The sequence below is a fragment of the Oratosquilla oratoria genome, chromosome 6 (genome assembly GCF_046742065.1).
Source record: "Oratosquilla oratoria isolate Oo_2021 chromosome 6, ASM4674206v1, whole genome shotgun sequence".
In the NCBI taxonomy this organism is placed as follows: domain Eukaryota; kingdom Metazoa; phylum Arthropoda; class Malacostraca; order Stomatopoda; family Squillidae; genus Oratosquilla; species Oratosquilla oratoria.
In genome coordinates this window covers 23,606,814-23,629,462 of record NC_134782.1, presented here as the reverse complement: position 1 = coordinate 23,629,462, position 22,649 = coordinate 23,606,814, and the positions used below count along the sequence as shown (strand labels likewise).

Here is a 22,649-nt window from a genome sequence, read left to right as displayed (position 1 = left end):
CTAAAGTCCTTACAGTATTAATTGCATATAACTATGTAGCCCAGCATTTCTCAACCAGGGTTTCCTGGAACTCTAAGGTTCCGCAAAAGGTCCCTAAGGGTTCTACGAGAACAGATGAGATAAGCTAATGCACTTTTTATTTTTTTTTATTTCATATACGTAATATAATTAAACATGCACGACATATTCTTGGTTATTGTAATAATGTAATATAGACATCATCCTATCTAACCTATTATTACAATGAAAATAAAATGAGAAAAACATGGTATGTGTGTTTTTTTGTGCAGGGGTTCCTTGAGACATGCAATTCAATTTAAAGGGTATGCAAGGGTAAAAAGGTTGAGAAACGCTGATGTAGCCAATACCCTAGTACATAGAATTACACAATAAGACATGCAACAATGCTATGTCAATATACACAGCTATGTATACAAACAACTATGAACAAACAAGTAAAGGAGTTATCTAAAAATCAACATTGTATGATACACAAAGTATTTCAGAAATTATTAATATAATAAAATGAAGTTCAAACATTACCATTCACAGTCTTCACAAAACCAGGAATAACCACGACGTTTTGGTGATTTCTTCAACGGTGGTTCTAAACAGTTGAAATGGTATGCTTTATGACACTCATCACACCTGTGAAAAAGAAGAAATCAGAGGTAAAAAGGATAAAAAGTAATGAATGAATGATTGAATCAACCTGTTGTGCTTGTTCTCTTTTACTGGAGAACCATGACTCAGAAAACTGGCCTTGGCCACTGTTTCAGCCCATAAGTGACTATGTAAAGAGATTCTGGATTACTGTCTGGAATGAGTGAGTGCAGCACAGTGTAGTATAATGTGCTCTGTGTCTAGTGTGTGTTGATTGCTTATACAGTAATCAATGTATGCTGTCATGCATACATACAGTGATGACCTGAGTGTACACATGCCAGAGTAATTAGTCCTTGTCTTAAGAATGATTCTTTTGCTAAGCTGATTTTTGGGGGAGTTTCATGAGATATGTATTTGGCAATCTATTTAAGTGTTTTTTTCTTGTGATCTGAGTAGTGTTAAACATGCCTGCCATTGCCCTACAGCATTGGAAACAGAGAAAAGATGGATGTTGCCAAGTGGACAACATATGATCAGATAAACCATGAAACATCTCTCAAGACAGTACACTATCCCAATCTCTACAAGGAGGTTCAGCCATGAGGGGCCAATTCCTGGTCTCTGGATTGGGCCCAGAAACTTAATCTATTCCCTTCCATTCATCTTCTACTACCTCCTTCTCCTTTATTCCTGTTTTTCATATAAGGAGGTCAGTACCCTGGTCCTTGCCCTCTTACTTTTAATAGTTGGTGATATAGAAACCAATCTAGGCCCATATATATGCCCCACAAGCACATACATTCATTAAATGTAATACATGCAACTATTAGTCCCAACTGAAATGCACAACACTTATAACACAAAATAATACACAATGAAGTGGAGCTGCAACAATCACAACACAAATCTACAAAACCACATTAGCACAAACAATACTTTTAACACACCACAAATATGCACAAAAGGACTCAAAAACAAATATATGGAGCTGCTTCACTTTTTACATGAACTCAGCATGGAAGTACTTGATAGAGAAGACCTATTAAATTGGAATAGAAGAAAAATATGGGTACATGAAAAGAAACTCAAAAAGGACAGTTATAGATGAATCTGAAAAAACAGCTTTCTACACAGTGGTTGTCTGGAACAAATTGGACAAAACAATATTGTGTGCAGACAACATACACAAATTTAAGAACAAACTAGATGTTGTGAGATACAAAGACGGGACACCACGAGCATAGATCCCCATCCCATACAATACAACTAGGTAAATACACTAATCCAAAACACAAAACTGTCACTATAAACTACACTTCCTATATTCATTGATTTCACAATAGTAAGAGAAGACAACATGCAACACAAAGAAGACATATAATGCTAATATACAACACCGTATCTTTCGCCAACAAAACAAAACAAACCAAACATTCACAGACACTACAACAAAAATAATTATAAAAAAAATACAACACCAGAAACATTTACATACCACCTACTACATCAACCCCAACAGACTTCATCCCTCAATTCCAACTACTCATTAACAAACCATATACTGGCAAATGATCTGAACACACATCACCCAATTAGGCTCATCACATAAACAACAAACCAAAGATGACATGAAATATTGGAGCAACTCCCCAACCTTAACATAAAGAACTCCAACAACCACCCTATTAGACAACCTCTTAAACATAAACCAACAAGCAACTTCCCCTGACATAATAATGTGCTTAACCTCCCTACAAACATACATACATACATATACCAAAGGCTTTTTCCCCCTACACAGGGGGTAGCCAAAAAAAAAGGCATAGAAACCATTCCCACCCATTCCATTTCCTATATATTCCACTCCCCTCCACCCTCCTCCCTCCCTCTTATCTTGGCACCTCCTGGATGACGGGTCATCCCTGCATCCTGTCCATTGCCCCGGGTCAGAAGCAGTGCCACAAGACACAGCACATCCACAGCAAGGTCGCTTCTTCAATTCAGCGACGCCCCCTCTCTGTCCCCTCATCCAGAAAAGGAGAAGACGGGGAGAAATCCCTTCAGGCTGCGTCAATTTTTTTTTTTCTCATACATACTTCCTCACCCCCCATTCCCCACCCACTCCCCCTCATGCATCACAGCATGCATCACAACATGCATCACAGCATCATCTCTACAAACAAAAAACATAAAAATATATATCTATCTTTCTATATACCAAAAGCCTTCTTCCACCTTATAAGAGAGGTAAGCAACCAAGGCATGCACCCAGCTCCCACCCATCCCACACCAATCTGTTCCCTTTTCATCTGAGTTCCTTGTGAATGAAAGATGATCCCTCCCCAGGTCAGAAACAATGGAGCAAGACACAGCACCTCCACATCATAACCCAACATCTAAAGCTAGTTTACCCCCAAAGCTCACATTGCACCCCTCCCTCCTCATCCCTTCATGCAAAAATAAAGACAAGGAGAAATCCCTTCATGTCATGTCGAATCAATATAGTTGTTCAAGAATGATGGTCATACTGTAATTCAGACGCTACACAACTGTTTGTGATCCCATGGGAAGCAAATTATTTGCCTCAATCCCTAAAAGAGCCTATCATAACCAGGATCTACAATAGAAAAGGCTGCAGATCAGAGTGTAGCAATTACAAAGGGATTTCTCTCCCTTGTTATTGCCTACAAGAATCAATCCATTAATCAATCGAAGACAAAAACCCTAGTAAACCATCAGCAACAATAAAATAAAATAAAATATGATAAAAAAAAATCAATGTAAAGCTGAATACAATTGTCTGGCATTAGGCAGAACAAAATAAGTAAAATAGCTCAGATTGAAAGACTACATATAGATCATTTCCAACACATTGATGGTAGGTTGTTCTGATCTGAACACCATTGATTACTTATCTTGAAAAGGTTATCTCTAAAGGTGAACACAACTTTTTACCAACATCCAGGATAAAATCATTACAGAGAGGACTAAATTTAAACAGATTAACTGAGGTAGTTATCCTTTGAGGGCAAAAGATTTCTACAAAAATAAATAAAATCAAGTGATATTATCCAGAATAAATTTATAAGTGATCACTCAGCCTTAACCCTTTCCATACGATAACACCTACATAGGCATCATGAGGCGATAGTAGATATATGAAGATGCCAGTGTTGGTGTCTTGATTATATTTATTCCGTAGTTGTAGCTGAATGACCCCTATATTCTGTGAACTGGTTTATTCATATTTTCTGTGGTTATTAATATTCAGAGTGAAATAGAATGAGTAATATAGCTGTAACTTTATATTTTATAATATGAGTACTGTGGGGCATCATCGAATCATCATACATCAGGTAGATAACACTGCCCGTGAAAATTTGACTTGTATTGAAGAGGTTAACTTTTTTTTTTTTTTTTTTTTTTTTATGGTTTTAACGTCACACACTCCCCCCTGTCGGAAGGCTAGGACGGTGCCCCTCACAGAGGACTTTGTGGCATGGAATTTAATGAACCATGCCCTTGGTTCAACTTCGCTGGTGGCAGGATTCAAACCACCATCCCCTCAACCTTCACCGCAAGTTTTTCTTTCCTTAGTTGAATTGTATTACACATACATCAATGCAGAAGAAATCACACAGAATCGTAATTCTAAGTATGCAGAAAACCACAAAGAAAAATAATAAACTATGGACTAAGTGCTTTCATCTATTAAGACATCTTCATCTAAATAGAAGAAGTGCTTAGTCCGTAGTTTACTTTTTTCCTTTGTGGTTTTCTATGCAAATACATCCATGAATATGGAAGATATATATTTCAGAAGTTTCATGCATAAACTCAAATTACAAAACCTAATAACTTACGAAACAGTGTTGGTGATGCCACCCGTCTCTCCACAAACGTCACATTTACTAAATTGTTGAGGATCTCCATACTCAAACTTCTTTCTGTTGGCAGATCCTGGTGAGCGCTGCTGAGAACCAGGAGGTATGAAAGGGATTTGGGAAGGGGATGACGTCGAGGAGGTAATGGTTGTGGTGGAGGAAGTTGTAGTGGTAGATGTTCTGGAAGATACACATGCCGCAGAGGTAGAGGAAGTGGCCACGGTGGTAGTGGAGGTGGTAATATTTGTTGACGTGGATATTGAAGTAGGACTTGTGCTAGAATTTGTCTGCAATTTAAGAAATAACAAGACTTTAAATGCAACTCTAACTACATCTCTAGACATATTTCCAGAAACTTTTATTCAAAACTATTTATCTTTTCTTTGCCAATGTCTATGAAAGTCAGTTAATCAGTCAATTACTGCCTTGAATTTCACTAAGTGGAAAACTCTCAGCCACATAGTAATTGGAAATGATCCTCAGAACTTCCCACACATCTCCATGGCAAGAAACTTTAGTTGGTGTCTGTGTTGTATAAATGTGGGACAGTTTTCATGTTACTGGCTGAAAGTTGTAGGGAGAGAAGACCACTTGCCAGCTGTCAGCTCTCCATATGTGAAAAAGTGTTAGAAATACAGCTGAAGTTCATAGAGAATGATCTTGGACTTAGTCCAGAGACCAAGTGTCAGCCCTGCACCTCCTGATTGAGGTGATGAGGTTTTGCAAATAGGCATAAGAACATAAGAATTAAGGAGACTGCAAGAGACCATAAGGCCTACACTAGGCAGCTCCATAAGCTTTGCTATCCATCTTGCAGGACCACCACATGCAGGTCACCTGTCATTGGTCCCTATGATGGTGAAAACCAATGAATTACACGACTCAGACATTCTGTTCCATAACTGCACTGCAGACCTGTGATACTAAAACCCATATCAAATGTTATCAGGATAATTTAAGGTAATAATATTAGTAACATACAGAAACTAAATTACACATGCCAGTATGAATTCTATTATTTGGATGAAATAATTATTCTAATATCAATACCAATTACTTTTTGAAGTCCAACTATTACTGTAATTTGTAATATTACAGATATAAATCAGAACTGTATATGTTTCAATTATAAAATAAGGGATACAGAATGATTATAACTGTTTTCAACAAATCAATGACAAGGCTGTTCTCATTGAAAACATATGCTAAACTATTGGGGAAAGGTATTTGGAATAAGATGGTTCAAATTAAACTATTTTGCATATATACAAGATTAATAAAATCATGAGGCAAAAAAAGAAAATGAGCAGAATTATTGCCACAGATCTCTTTTGCAGAAAACCTGTAGTCCTTGGGAATCCAGCCACTGCCACTGAGCTGACCCACAGTTCACCCACGAAAGAGGTAAAATGGTAAAAATAACCATTCAATACACAAGGACAAATTACCATATACAACAGGTATAAGGAAAGCAGGGTGATAATAAAATATGGCAAGGCTTTTTTTTATAGAATCTAAGTCATATACCGTATGTGTATATACAATAGAACCTCTACATACGAATTTAATTCGTTCCAGGACCTACTTCGTATGTTGAAATGGTCATATGTTAAATCAAATACTGTATTCCCATAAGAATACACTGTAATTCGTTTAATTCAGTAGGTGTGTCTAGAGAGGTGGTGACTGAGATACGTATCATAAATTAGGCAACTCTAACTTACACTAGGTGAATTTTAAACTAACTTAGCTTATATATGCGAAACTTCGACAACTTCGTATGTTGGAAATTACTTCAGGTGTAGAGTCAAATATTAGATCAAATTTCACATCGTATGTTGGAAAATTCGTATGTTTAGGCAATCGTAAGTAGAGGTTCTACTGTATATATTTATATACCAAAGGGATAAATATTTGCCAAAAAATCCACAAAAACTATTTATAAACACGTTTTCCATAAGTGTCAGACTATAAATGACATCATAAATGTCAAATTCCTTCACTCTCAGAAATTCTAACGAAGCTTCCCCCAAAAAATACAACAGACATTCTCATTCAACCCGCGTGAGGAGCGAAAGAAAGTCTACAGATTTTCTACCAAACTTTTGCATGCATATCTCAACAAAATCGGCCCAGCCTCTCCACTTCTAGGCTAAGGTGAATCAAAATAAGCAAGATTTGTTGGTTTTACATTTTGAGTTGATGATATGGTTTAACGTCACAAACTCCCCCCTATCGGAAGGCTACGATGATGCCCCTCACAGAGGGCTTTGTAGCGTGGAATTTAATGAACCATGCCCTTGGTTCAACTTCATCAGTGGAAGGATTCGAACAGCCATCCCCTTGACCTTCGCCACAGGTAACGACACCCTAACCCGCTCAGCCAGCGAATTCAATTTTGAGTTGATTTTGAGTTGATTTAAGAAAAAGAAAAAAAGAAAAACAGAAAAAGAAAAAGAAAAAAATAAATAAATTTTGGCTCCAATGCTGAGGTGGGGGGGGAGTATATACGACATTCACCCGGTGACATACGGATTAAGATGAGGAGATACTTCCATGGAAGGTTGTGTCAACTGGGAAGGCTGAGATATTAAATTACGACAGGATTAAATAACTCTAGCTTTTCACCATCCTAATACAACATTACTGAATCTGAAGAATTCATGGTAATATACTGAGTAGTGTCATCAGCAAATGTATAAAAGGAATAATGTGTAGTCAGTCAATCAATCAATCTATTGCCCCTGGTCTCTTTCGAAGAAGACCTACAGGATCCAGGAAATCGGCAGCAGCCCCTCGGTCAAGAACATAAGTCATTTAGAGAAGAGATATCATGTAGTTGTCAGGACATTATTAGTGTGGAGGATTGTTGCTTGAGATATTCTGTGTGTTGGTTGCATCTGGACAGTTTGAATCTGTGGCCACATTTACTCATGATGATACTGTCTTAATGATGGTTGGTGTACTGAGTGCAAGAGCCAATATGACTCTTGTTAGGTGTGGGCGAGTTTTCTCTGTGGGACTTATATATGGGATTTGTTGTTATCGTGAGTTTGGTGGTCTTTCTTGAATGGCTTGTTTGATTATCTGGGAGTATTTACCTAATTGCTGTGGATGTGCAGTGTCTTGCGACACTGCTTCTGACCCAGGGCAGTGGACAAGGTGCAGGGATGACCCGTCATCCAGGAGGTGCTAAGATGAGAGGGAGGGTGGAGGGGTGTGGAGTGTATTCAGGGATGGAATGAGTGGGAATGATTTTATGCCTTTTCCTTTTTGGCTACCTCCCTTGTAAGGGGGAAAAAGCCTTGGTGTATGTATGTATGTATTTACCTATTTGTAATATACAGGAAAGGAGCAATGCTCATTGGGTCCCATCTCCTATTCTCTAATACCTAGCCTCAAATTCATGTACAGTTATAACTTAACCTATATTCTTGATTTCCAATTACCATATTTAGACCTGGACTTATGTATTCTTTGAGTTTGGGCTATATCACCTCCTAAGTTATTCCAAGTATCTATGCATCTATATGGAAAACTATTTCTTCACATCCTTTTGACATGTGCTCTTTTTTAATCTGCTCCCATGACCTTCCCATCTTTAATCAGATCTCTTCTGTAATCATATCACCTCTCTCTTCAATCTTTCAAAGTAGGAAGATGTAGTGTTTTTAGTCTTTCATTATATGGTTTACCTGCCAGGCTCAAGACCAGTTTGGTTACTGCCCTTTGTATTCTCTTGATCTTGCTTATATCCTTCACTCTGTGTGAGATTGTTTAATGTTAAGTGTAGTTGGGAAGGCTCAGGGGAGGGTTTTGATTGAGAGGATTAGGAGAGGAACAGAGGGAGTATCTGATGAGGAACAATGTGGATTTAGGATAGGTAAGGGTTGCAGGGGTCAGATTTTTGTAGTAAGATATGTGAGAAAGCTTTAGAAAAAGGTAAGGGTGTTTTTTGTGCCTTTATAGATTTGGAAAAGGCTTATGACAAGGTAGACAGGAAGGCACTGTGGGAGGTATTGCAGATATATTGGATAGGAGCTAAATTAAGAGTAATCAAGAGTATTTATGAGAGTAGTAGAGCCTGTGTTAGAATTAGAAATGGAGAGGTTTGAGGTAAAGGTGGGATTTCACCAGGGATGTGTTATGTCACCTTGGCTGTTCAACTTATACATGGATGGGGTGGTGCGAAAGGTAAATGCAAGGGTAATGGAACAGGGATTGGAGACAACACTGCGCTTGTGACAGGATCAGAGGAGGGATTAAAGAAGTTAGTGACAGAGTTTGGGAAGTTGTGCAAAAGAAGGAAGTTGAAGATAAATGTGGGTAAATGTAAGGTAATGAGATGTACAAAGGGAGAAAGTGGCAGCAGATTCGAAGTTAGAATTATGGGAAAGAGACTGAAGGAAGTGAACAGATTTAGATACTTGGTTGGGAATGTGGTGGGAAAGGGAGGAGTGGAGGTGGAGGTAGAATGTAGACTGAGAGAAGCAAGTAAATGCCTTGGGGGATTAAAAAGTGTAATGAGAAATAGACATTTGGGAATGAATGCTAAGAGGAGATTGTATGAAGGAGTGATTGTGCCAACAGCACTGTATGGGCCAGAAACATGGAACATAAGAGAGGAAAGGAGGAAGAGTTTAGATATGTTTGAGATTAAATGTCTGATAAGTATGATAGAGGTTAGGCTGTATAGAGTGAGAAACAGAGAGGTGAGGAGGAGAGCCGGGGGTGGAAAAGGAGTTGGGAGATAGGGTTGATGAAAGAGTATTGGTATGGTTTGGATATACAGAAAGAATGAACGAAGAAAGATTAGTAGAAGAGGTGTGGAAGGCCGAGGTGAAGGGAGTGAGCACGAGGGGCGACCAAGGATGAGATGGATGGATAGGGTGAAAGGGGCAATGGGAAAGAGGGGAATGTCTGTTGCAGAAGGAAAGGAGAAGACAGAAGACAGGGATGAGTGGAGAATGGTTGTGTATGGATGATGCTGTGATGAATGGAAGAAAGTGGGTGGGAGATGAGGGGTGGTTAGGGAGTGTGTGTGAATGATATTTTGATGTAACCCAAAGGGATTTCTCCAGCATTCTTTTTTTTTCTGCATGAGGGAATAAAAAGTGGGGGGGGGGGGGGTCACTGATTAAATGAAGTGGCATTGCTGTGAATGTGCTGTCTCACTAGATTGCTTCTAACCCAGGGCAGTGGGTGAGATGCAAGGGTGAACTGTCATCCAGGAGGAGCTGAGGAAAGAGGGAGGGAAGAGTGGTGAATGAGAGTGGAGTATGTGGGGATGAAATGGGTGGGAGTGGATTTATGGCTTTGAGTTTGGCTACCTCCTTTGTAATGGGGAAAAAGCCCTTGTTATATGTATGTATTTTTATATTTTCAGAAGTGATTTTAAAACTTATTTTGGAGAATTGCTTGTTAATGATGTTACACTGCTGTTTTGGTAATTCTATTTTCCCTTGTGTTGCAGCATTTCATGGAAGGGTGGGGATTTAATTTTGATGGGTCTTGTTGCTCTCTACAATTTTTTGTTAGCTATCTTCCCATTTATTGTATTAGTTTGTTTTTCCTAGTTTTCTTTATACTTGTTTTTACTAGTTTAGTAATGTTTTTGTTCAACTGTTTTGGTTTTCTTTATTGTGTTAGAGCCTGTTCATTTATATATATATATATATATATATATATATATATATATATATATATATATATATATATATATATATATATATATATATATATATATATTTTTTTTTTTTTTTTTTTTTTTTTTTTTTTTTTTTTTTTTCTTATGGATGGTTATCTCTTGTGTAAAGATGGGGTTGTATTTTTTGTTGCATTCTCTTGAAATGTATCTTTGGTTTGACTACTGGATGGTCACAGTTATTCTAACCACTGCTCTGTCTAAAAATGAGAATTGGTCTCTATCCAAGGTCTCTTAAATATTTCTCTACATCGGAGCATTCTTGCGATTTTTCGTGTTTATGAGTGTTCTCTTGCATGCATATTGTATTTTATCTTCTAGTTCTTTAGTACCCTTTACTGAGAAGTGATCTGAGAGGAGGTCTTGAATGAGGAAAAGAAAGTAAATGACTGAAAAGATGAAAAAATATAAGGGAATACTAAAAAAAGGAAAAAAGGCAATAATGGAGAATGCAAAGATATATGAGTGTGACAGAAAAGAATGAAGGGGGTAGGGGACATGAATATTCTATAATGAAAGACGAAGGTTGAAGGAAACAATAACAAATGACAACCATATCAAATATCTATGTTCTTAGTTTCTTATTAGAAAAATCATATTCTTCCCTTCCATTTCATAGAAAGTTGTACACTCCATCTGTGATAAATGGTTTGGCAACCTCCATACATTGGGGAAGATAATGAAGCTGGAAAAAAAATTATATAATAAAACAGAACCACTAACATGCATGAAAACAATTGACTGCAGCAAATGAATTATTAGCCACAAAGAATGTTAGAAGCATTAGACAATGATTACATAAAATATACTGTAATCTGCATTTGTAATAGTTTCTTGATGGCATCCTTTACTAATAAGTTAAACAAAAAACTTAAGTGTTATAAGCAAATCCCATCACCATTATGTTAGCTAGATATAAAATCAGAGAGCTCTTCCTTAACTCCTCCACTCCAACCAGGTGTCATTTTCAGTTGGGTTCCAATTCAAGATGGAGTCTCTGGTTTCTAATTAGCAAAATGGTCAAGAATGGTATCAGCATCATGGACATCTATCAATTTTTATATGGGTCTTGTTTTCTTTGAGGCATTTGCAGACAACATAAAATGAATCACTGTCCCTCACAAGAATTTACAAAGTGTTACACACTTATAAAATGTAAATAAATGTTGAAGGGATATTACTACGGCTAATGAAAAGTGAACAATCCCATAACCTACATTTGGCCCCACACACACCTGTGTAGTTGAGGTTGGGGGAGCCAAAGCTGGGGCAAGTGTGGGAAGCAAAGGCTGGGTGACAGTGTAGCCGGGGGGGAGGGGGGGATATCCTGCGGGGGCAACACTCTGGAAGGGTGGACTGATGCTCTCAGTTAAGGAGGGTGTGTTCTGGCTCACCGTCACCGTAGGAGGCAATGTGTTGCTACTCTGGGAGACAGTCCAGCTGTTTGTATCCACTTCACTGGGTCGGGGCGGTAGAGGTTTGATCTGCAGTTACATCAATGTTTTAGTGAATAAAAATCATATGTACACATGGTTCATGTTACAAGTTAAATTTTATTTACCTGGGAAACCAATGTCATGAAAAGTAAGGAACACAGAATGTTATATACTTCATCAGCTTGAACTACCTTTGCCTAATAGGAAAACATTACCACAGAGGATGAGGAAATAAAAGCCAAGGACAACTTAAGTTTAGGAAAGCAGATTACATCTCATTACCTTGCTTTTACCTACATTTATCTTCAACTTTCTCCTGTTGCATACTTTCCCAAACTCCAGCAATAACTCCTTTAATACCTCTTCTGACCCTGCTACAAGCACAGTGTCATCAGCAAACAACAACTGGCTCACCTCCCACTTTTCTCCATTTTCTTTAATCATCTCCAGTCACCTGCCCATTATCCTGGCATTTACCTCCCAAACCACCCTATCCATGAACACATTGAATAGCCATGGGGACATAACACATCCCTGATGCAGTCCCACTTTTACCTCAAACCATTCACTCTCTCAGATTCTAATTTTAACACAGGATTTACTACTCTTGTAAAAACTCCTGACTGCCCTTAACAGCTTTCCCCTAATCCCATATATCTGCAATACCTCCCACAGTGTCTTCCTGTCTACTTTCTCATAAGCCTTTTCCAAATCCACAAAGGCCCACAAAATCCTTACCTTTTCCTAAAGTTTTACTTCCCTTTTTGATTATCTCATCCTATTTTGTGACCAATCTGTGACTGTTTGTTTCTTCTCTTTTACAACCTTCTTTGCTTCCTCATCCCACCACTCATTACCCTTCCTTCTATTTCCTCCCGTCTTCCTTGTTCCACACACCATCTTTGCACACCTGGTGACTCCTTCCTTGAAACATCCCCATTCCTCCTCCACTCCTAGTTCTACTCTATCCTTTACTCCCTCCCACTCCTCTCTCAGCTTCTTGTACTCCTTCTCCTTTTCTTTCTCATTTAAGCAGTTTACTCTAAGCACCTCCCTACCTTCTGTCTTTTTCCTCTTTCTCCATCTATCTTCCACTCTCAACTTACCTTCCGTCAAAATATAATCTAATATTCCCTCCACTTTCTCCCCTTACACCATGTACATCCAGAACTCTTCCTACTCTTCTCCTGATTACCACTATATAGTCCATTAAGGCCCTATTTACTACTTTTCCATCCACAACCTTCTTCTATGTGTATTTATGCTGGACTTTCTTCCTAAACATTGTATTTGATATCAACTTTCTAGACACATCTCCACCATAAACTCTCCACTACAATTTTTGCCTGGAACTCCACACTTCCCAACCACTCCATCAATTGGCTCATCTCCTACCCTAGCATTGAGATCTCCCAATACCACTACATTGACATTTCTCCATAAATCCTCTATGTACTCATTTAAATCTATCCAAAAATGCTTCCCTTTCCTCTACACTTTTCTCACTACCAGGTCATATGTACTTACAAATACCCACATCACCCTTCCCAGTTTCACCTTCATCCATATTAACCTTGAAGAAACCTCCTTCCACTCCACCACACGTTTACCTATCTCTTCACTTACTAGTATAGCCACCCCTTCTCTCCCTCATCCTCTTTTCACTCCCCACACCCTCCCAACTACACTTCCAAACTCAAACTCGCCCCTTTCAACTTAGTTTCACTCAATGCCAACACATCCATCTTTCTTCTCACAAACATACTGCCTATCTCCTCCCTTTTACTCTCATCTGTACCACATCCATGCACATTAAAAGACCTAAACCTCAGGGTTCTGGCTAGAAAGCTCCTCCAGAGTTTGGCAAAAAAGGAAATGTATATTCAGAGAAGTGGTACAGGACAGTATTAAAAGTAGGGGGAGAGCATAATGGTGGGACAGTCACAATAAAGTAATATAATTTCTCTATGAATACAGATTTCCTCTATCACAGAAAAATTGGTGTGTGACTCTGGTCTATAGGGGCATCCCATATAGACCCTAAAGTATCAGCTACATACTGCTGAGCAACTTTTAACCCGACAATAACATGCAGCTAATACCCCAAATGGGATATATAGGTATAATACAAAGGAAAGTTATTTTAGAGTAACATTAGGGCCGTTTAGATGACATGACATGATAAATCTGACCACTGGGGGAAAAAGATAGCCTAAAATACAAGATACCTATGATATATTAACTTATATTTTGCAATGGTTTTTCTTATAAAGTAGGATATGGTTATGTATGGCCAAGGGTAATGCAAAGTATATACAACAATTATAAAATTCATAAATAGAAAAATATACTCACATTTTATATGATTTTTTTTTTCATCCAATCACCTGTTACCCACAAAGTTTAGTGACTAGAAATGGGAAAGGAATATTGCCATCATTTTCACACACACACATTCATCCCTTTCAATCCCTCCCATTCTTACTTACTCTTACTCCAATTTTGTAGGTCAGGGTTAATGCAGGCCACATCATTCGTCACTCCATCGCTCCACCGGTACCTAGGTCTTCCCAGGGAACATCTACCCCTTATACTTCCCTCCCATTCTAACCATATGAAAATTGCACCTTATTCTATTCTCAGCAATACTGTCAGTCCATTCCTGGTGCATCCCTCTCATGGGACAGGCCATCATCCAACTCACTTTGTAACTCATGCACATTTATGTTTGATATCCTGAGTATGAGCTCTCACAGTTTCATTCACCCGATCCACCCCCATTTTCCTTAGTCTCTTTGCTCTCACTCCTGGCAGTACTGATTTATGCATCCTCTCAGTATATTTACTATAGTACTACCTCTCATTAATGGACGTTAATTAGCTGTATCTGCTGTGTTTTCGCTGTGTTTTCGGTGTTTTTAGTGCTGTCGTTTAGTGCTGTGCAATCACTATGCCACCAAAAAAACACTCCAAATCAAAGGATTATTCACATCAACGGACACCGTTACCCACCTTTTAGTCCGTTAATGAGTGGTAGTACTGTATCATCCAATCCCATAACACAATCAAACTACCTTAGGTTGGCCTGCCCCATCCCCCTACCATCCAACTCAAATATAAACTTTAACATTTATCATAATTCATAATGTGGTTACAATGCTTACTGACTTTTGAGAAACAACACCTATCACAAACAGGTTGGGAATGTAATGATCATTTGACCTTAAGCCATTTAAAGTAACTACAAATTACCTTAATTCTGAATGGGGAGACCATTTCAGATGACATTTCTTCAAAGTGTTTATCTCTGTGATGATGTTTCTTCCGCTTCTTTCCTCCTTCTGGATCTTTATCTTTGTCTTTCTTTTTCTTCTTACTTCCATCTCGATGCTTCCTCTCCTTTCTTGGGGACATAATATCCTCTTCTGGACAAGGGAAAGTTTCTGACTGTGGTGATTGAAGGGAGGTGATAGAGGTTAAGGATTCAACACTTGTGTCAAGATAACTACTTTTACGTTTTCTCGATTCTCCAATGTCTGGCTGAGGTGGTACAGGAAGTGTTTGTGTAATGTCTGCCACGCTGGCTGGAGTATGGATTTCAACAATGGCACCTGGTTCAACCTGGGCTCTTCTGGTGATTCGATTTTGTCCTGCTTCAGAAATTTCAGTTTGTTTTTTGCCTCTTCCTGGAGAAGAAGTGACAGACTGTGCTTCTGATAATATTTCTGCTTTAGTATGTCTTGTGCGTCCTGGAGATATTGGTACTGGTGCACCAGAATCTGTTAGTGCTTTCTTTCCTCCACGGCCAGGTGAAGAAACTGAAAGAGGCTGTTCAACAGTAATATCTTGACCTTTACGACCTTTAGATGGTGACTGGTCCCCAGCTGATGCTTGTATCTTCCGTCCTTTTGCAGATCCTGGTGACTGTTCTGTGGATACAAAATATCATTTTAAGATGTTGCACAGACATTGATAGTCTTACACAGAAATAGGGCTGTCGTAAAATTGACTTGCTACCTACACCTACTGTCACTGCTCTCTACAGGGAAAACACTCAACTCAAGACCACCCACCTCATAGACCAAACCCTCCACTCAGCCTCATCTCCACCCATACATACAGCCTTTAAAGTTGGAGTCTCTAGGTTAGGCCCAAGACCTTGACCTTTCCTCACCACCTACTTCCCAGTTTTACATCAACACCCAAGGACATATCCCCAAACTTCATTCCATCATTAACACTCTAAAATATCCTTGAAAGTGACTTGAATGAAAGCTAAAGAGGTAGTATTAATAGTGTTTAACAACAAATTAGTGATGAGACTGAAGAAGTATTTACAGTCTGTTGGGCTGGTAGGAAGTCAGCTGGGTGAGACCAATATATTTACAAAATTCAAGAATGATTAGGTCTAGAGAGAGAGAGAGAGAGAGAGAGAGAAAGAGAGAGAGAGAGAGAGAGAGAGAGAGAGAGAGAGAGAGAGAGAGAGAGACAGAGACAGAGACAGAGACAGAGACAGAGACAGAGACAGAGACAGAGACAGAGAGAGAGATATATATATGATGTACTTAGAAGTGAGAAAAATCTTGGCATATCACCAGTTCTGAATAGGGAAAAGAAGGTTGCGTGCTTCCAATTTCCTGAATTTTTATTAAAGAATGATCACCATGCAACAAGAGAGAGATGGATAGGTGGTGTGTGTATACTTGAATCTAAATTTTGCTTTTGACAAGAAATAACACAAATATTTTTATGGAAACCCAAACATATAAAACTTCAAGTGAACTTGCTAGAGTGAAATGAAGAGTTTTCTGAAGAACAGATCAGTGATGACATGAATGAAGGATAGCCCCATATGGGATAATGCTTGCATATCAATCTTATAGAGTCAATATTTTAGGAACTTAAGTGACATCTCTAAGGACCACTGTCACACAGCTTTCTTTTATGATCAGTGGCTCTGTCTAGGGTATTGGCTGCATGTTATTGTGGGGTTAAAAGCTATTCAGTAGTATGCAGCTAATACTTTAGGGTCTATATGGGGGACCCCCATGGACCAGAGCCACACATCAAGCAACAGTACACAAGGGAGAGAGTGGTGGATGGGTGGTAGATAAGTCTTTGAAGATGGGAGGGCTCTGAGAGGACATGGGAGTAAATTAAGAAGGACCACATGTCCATACAATGTAAAGAAATACAGTTTTCCATACAGATGCATGAATATCTGGAATAGCTTAGGAAGTGATATAGTCCAAGATTAAACAATGAGTTCAAATCTAAATATGATAACTGGAGAGCAAGGATATAGGTAAGTTGGAACTGTACATGAATTTGAGTCTTTGTATGATAAAAAATTAGAGAATAGGAGACAGGACCCAACAACCATTGCTCCTTTCCTGTATACTACAATTAGGTAAATACCTCTCCTGAATATCCACCATCAGTTCCTACACACTACTCACCTCAGATATTCATATTGTCACATTTGAGGGCACATTCTGGGAAGTGACTTCAATGCAAAACATAGACTAATACACCCACAATAGTAATATAAGTCAAAACTGTTTATTCCATACACCACATTAACCAAATGTTTACACCACACAGAACACATAGGATATACCTCTCATTGTCCCACAAACACAAATTTACATAATGTATTTCTTTAAAAGAAATCTATGCAAGAACTTGATGATTATTACCAATGAAGATGACAATGACAATGAGGCTCCCAACTCTTCCATTCTCAATAACTTCAAATCTTCCTCACCTTCAGTACTCTTGGATCTTTTCCGTTTGGTGGTACTATCATTCTTTACTTGCTGTTGCTCCTGGACAGGACTGAATACAGGATGGTATAAGTGTACTTGTTGCTGTCCCTGAGTTTGTTCAACATTTATAATCTGAGCTCCAATTGGAAGTTGATCCCTTTCAGCAACCCCCTCGGGTTTATAGGACGTTATTGCGTCTTTCCCACCTGGGGGTCTTTCTGTCATTACCTGGAAGAAATTTACATCTTTGAATATACAATAGCTCATCTGTACCTACATAGAAAGTAAAGTAACCTAGAAATAAACAATCATGTTAAATAGGAAGGCAAGAAAGGATGAGGCTGAGGATATATATATATATATATATATATATATATATATATATATATATATATATATATATACACATATATAATATATATATATATATATATATACATATATATATATATATTTTGGAAGGAGGCCATTTATGATGCATGCGTTGTTGAAGTCAACAGCTGCGATAGCATTATTATGCTTGTAGAAATGCTTTGTTGGTGCGCAACTTAGAAAAGCATTTCTACAAGCATAATAATGCTATCGCAGCTGTTGACTTCAACAATGCATGTATATTTATATGTATATGTATATGTATATGTATATGTATATGTATATGTATATGTATATGTATATGTATATGTATATATATATATATATGTATATATATATATGTATATACATATATATATGTATATATATACATATATATATATATATATATATATATATATATATATATATATATATATAAGTGAAATGGCCATACTGTGGATGTACTGTCTTGCTGCATTGCTTCTGACATGGCAGTGGGGGGGATACAGGAACGACCAATGGGTTGGAGTGAAATGGGTGGGAGTAGGTACATGCCTTTTGACTTGGCTACATCCCTTACGAGGGGGAAAAACCCCTTGACATATAGATAGATAGAGCTATGATGTTATGTGAGTGTGATTTATTGAGTAGCCAATTATGTAGGACAGTATCAAATGCTTTTTGGAAATCCAAGGATATCATATTGACTGATTTCCTTTTGTCATACATGATAAAAACATTATTAAAGAAAGGAAGGAGGTTAGCTAAACATGAATGTTTCCTTCCAAGATGGTGCTACGAGTCTTTTATTAAATTGTTACCTTCAAGGAAGTCCACAATTTCATCCCTTAGAAATGTTTCCATAACATTGCATACAACTGATGTAAAACTTATAGGGTGATAATTACTGAGCAGAGATATGCTACCTATTTCATATATGAAAGTTATATTAACTTATTTCTTCTCTCAAGGTATGTTACATGTACAATAAAATTAATCATCAAACACCTGAATATTACCTTTGGATCTGAGGTGAGTGATGGAGAGAATTTTGCAGGTTCCTTGATATTCCTTCTCAATCTACGTGGTGCTGCTGTGTCAACTTCTGAAGCTTTGTCTGAGTCTGATGATTTGCAGCAATCTGAGCATTGCCTGGAATTCATAAAAATGCCATTCTATGATGTTCATGATTAAAATTGCATGACAATTAACTGAACTTATCTGCATGAATACAAAATGACCTCAATCCTTTATGAGAGGGTGGCTCAGTCACGGCAGGCACCCATTCTAAAGGATCCACCTACACCTCAACTCCCTTCTCATGGCCTCATTGCCTGGGTCAAAAGTTGGACAATGGGGCACATCTCATCCTCTATTGGGCCTGACAGATGAAACTGGTTCATCCTCACTGCCCCACTCTTTTTATCCACTAATCTATGGAGAATATGCAGGGAATATCCTTTTATGCCATATCCCCATTCACATTTGCCCTCCACATATTATCATTTGCACTTTCTTTTCCTTGCTGTACTGATATACCAGATGCATACAAAGTTCTTTTCACCTGATCTATCCATCTCATTCTGTTTTCCTCTTAGGTTTACTCTATTTATGCTTTTTATACTTTGTTAGTCATTCCTCCTTTATTCTTTCCATATATACAGAGTGTTCAGGATAAATTTGATCATTTTTTTATCTTTTGTCATTTCAGAACCATTTGAAGGATTTAGTAGTGGTTAAGTGCAACAGATAGTTGATTTTGTTTACTATTGGTGGGTGTGAGAGCTAGAGGGCATAGACAACTAGAAAGCACCGCAACATTGGAAGAGAGTGACCTGCATCATCATGATTTGCGCTGGATTCCAAAATTCGGAAATCTTAGCTGCAGCTCAGTGCTCCTTGAATAACATGAAGGCCGTGAGATGCAAGCTGGAGAATTGCGATGGAGATGTATTTACCTAGTTGTATCTTACAGGAAGGGGAGCTATGCTCGTGGTGTCCTGTCTTTGTATCTCGCAGTGTCTAGTTTGCTCTTAAATTCGTGTATGTTTTTTTCACACACTATTGTTTTGTCCAGTTTGTTCCAGATGTCTACCACTCTGTGTGGAAAACTGTTTTTTCTTGTCTCTTCTATAACTATCCTTTTTGAGTTTTTTTTCATGTCCTCTTGTGTTTCTCTTGTCCCAATTTAGTAAGTCCTCTCTATCAAGGACTTCCATGCCTTTCATGATTCTGTAGATGGTCAGTAGGTCACCTCTTTTTCTTCTTTGTTCCAAAGTTAGTAATTTCAATTTAGCCAGTCTCTCCATGCTGATTGTTAGGAATTATCCTGTGGAAATGCAATCAATAATGGTTCTTATGAATACTTTGAAGACTGTAATTAGCAGGTCTGTGGAATGGGAATTGGAGTAGAAATTGGAGCCAAGTCAAAACAATTTTGGTGAAATGAGTTGGTGTTGGAGTTGGTAAAATAATCATAATTCTGACTCCGACTCCAACTGACTTTGGATAGCACTGTACATAAGAACAGACCAAGATCCAATTAGTCTTTACACACAATATGCTTGATCTGAGCAATTTTGAGATATCTAGCTAAAGATAAGAGGTCATTTGTACATATAAAAATGCCAGACCATTATGGTTTGATGATTTTAATGAGGGCAGGTAACAAGCCCGTCCCCATCACATGTGTCTAGTATGCTTGCTAGGAACATAAACATGTGATTCACCCTCCCTTGCCCCCAACCCACCACTGAGTCCAACAAAGGGAGAATAGGATTTGGGTGTTCATATTAATCCAATAGTTCCAGTGGTCATGGGTGAATGTCTGCACCCACGACATTGATACTCGGGGATGACATCCTAAACCCGGGTCCACACTTGTTGCATTTCCACGTATCGTATCATCTTTGCGTACCACCTAGTGATATGATATGGTGCAACAGGGTATTGTACCCACTTGTTGTGCATCCGTATACAGCAGGCAGATACGCAACAAGTGGGTACAATACCCTGTTGCACCGTATCATACCACTAGGTGGTACACAAAGATGATACGATACGTGGAAATGCAACAAGTTTGGACCCGGCTTTAGACTGTACAGTGTTGGCCCAGGTGGTAGTTGCTTGACTCTGGGTGTACCTGACCCACAAACTGAACTCAATCAACCCACCTCATTTGCCTCTCCAAGCCAAGAGCAGCCATCTGTCCTGTCCTGAACAGTGGACCAAAGAAGCATTACTTTACTGCATTTATTTCCCTTCTATAACACATGGGAACATGGTGGTGGCATTCTTTTCCCCCTCTCTACCATAGGGGGAACACAAGACAATTTTATTAATTTACATGACAGTCAGCCAGAAAAGAGTCTTAATTAGTCAAGACCACATTCTCCCTGCAGAATGTACATGAGGTGATTAAACTGGATTGTGTTTACCATCAATTCCAAAACCTGTTACTAATGTGCTGAAGGGATAAATACCCAATATTAGGCTTTTGTGCATTCTATAGATAGATGCCCTCTCAATATATACAATTTTAAATTCATTAAGTTATGAACAATGAAAAACAAAATAATTAATAACACGAAGAAAAGAACACATACCATCCCATCTGTTTTGTTTTCTTGGGCATTCGAGTGAGGGGCGGGTCCAAACAAGACAAGTGATAGTGCTGTCCACAGGTGTCACACTCAATCAGGAGGTGCTGGTCAACTGTGATGCTGCATACACTGCATTTGTTGAGCATAAGGCCCCCACTATTAGAAGGCATGGAATTTCCAACTAAAAAAAAAATAATAATAATAGAATGAATTATAAATAAATACATACATAGATACATACATATACCAAAGGCTTTTTCCCCCTTACAAGGGAGGTAGCCAAGAATAAATAAATAAATAATAACAATAAAAAATAAAAACAAATAAAATAAGAATGTACACCATACTATTTGTATATCTAAGTAATGAATACAGTGAACAATGTATGCTAGTCCATGTAATTATCTAACATAGTGACTGCTGGAAGAAAATACACAATATATTTAGAGTGGAAGACAATACAATCCACAAAAAAGGAATACATACATGCATATACCAACGGCTTTTTCCCCCTTACAAGGGAGGTAGCCAAAGTCAAAAGATAAATCCACTCCCACCTATTTCATTCCCACAGACTCCAATCCTTTTCACCATCCCTCCCTCCCTCCCTCTTTTCTTGGCTCTTCCTGGATGATGGGTCATCTCTGCATTTTGCCCACAGCCCTGGTCAGAAGCAATATACCATGACACAACACATCCTAACAAGGCCACTTCATTTAATCAGCGACCCCCTTCTCCATCTCCTCATGCAGAAAAAGAGAAGACAGGAAGAAATTCCTTTGGGATCCGTCATAATATCATTCACACATACTCCCTCACCCCACCATCCTCCACCCATTCCATTCCATAATACTCTTTCATCAACCCTATCTCCCAACTCCCTTTCCACCCCCACTCTCCTCCTCACCTCCTCATTTCTTACTCTATCCAGACTAGTAACCCCTATCATACTTCTCAGGCATTTCATCTCAAATACATTTAAACTTCCTCTTTTATGTTCCATGTTTCTTACCAATACAGTGCTGTTGGCACAATAACCTCTTCATACAATCCCCTCTTAGCATCCATTCCCAAATGTCTTTTTCTCATTACATTTATAATCCCCCAAGGCATTCATTTGTTTTTCTCAATCTACATTCTACCTCCACCTCCACTCTTCCCTTTCCTGTCACATTTGCCCCCAAGTATTTCAAGCTATCCACTTCCTCCAGTCTTTCTCCCTTCATAATTTGCTGCCATCCTTTATCCTTGTACATCTCATCACCTTTCACCCACATTTATTTTCAACTTCCTTC

General features: G+C 38.4%; 1 protein-coding gene across 2 annotated transcripts in view; it reads right to left on the bottom strand.

Moving 5' to 3' along the window:
- Positions 1-22,649, bottom strand: part of LOC143026354 (uncharacterized) — a 62,681-nt gene that overhangs the window by 3,262 nt on the left and 36,770 nt on the right. Inside the window, exons 11-18 of one of the 2 annotated variants that reach the window (XM_076186590.1) lie at positions 21,358-21,535; positions 20,926-20,967; positions 18,772-18,904; positions 17,398-17,626; positions 14,883-15,559; positions 11,589-11,678; positions 4,470-4,777; positions 544-648 (exon numbers count right to left, since the gene is read on the bottom strand). In XM_076186590.1, coding sequence (XP_076042705.1) covers positions 544-648; positions 4,470-4,777; positions 11,589-11,678; positions 14,883-15,559; positions 17,398-17,626; positions 18,772-18,904; positions 20,926-20,967; positions 21,358-21,535 — 1,762 coding nt within the window. The remainder of the gene's footprint in view (positions 1-543; positions 649-4,469; positions 4,778-11,588; positions 11,679-14,882; positions 15,560-17,397; positions 17,627-18,771; positions 18,905-20,925; positions 20,968-21,357; positions 21,536-22,649) is intronic. The other variant, XM_076186591.1, reaches the window with a different exon arrangement.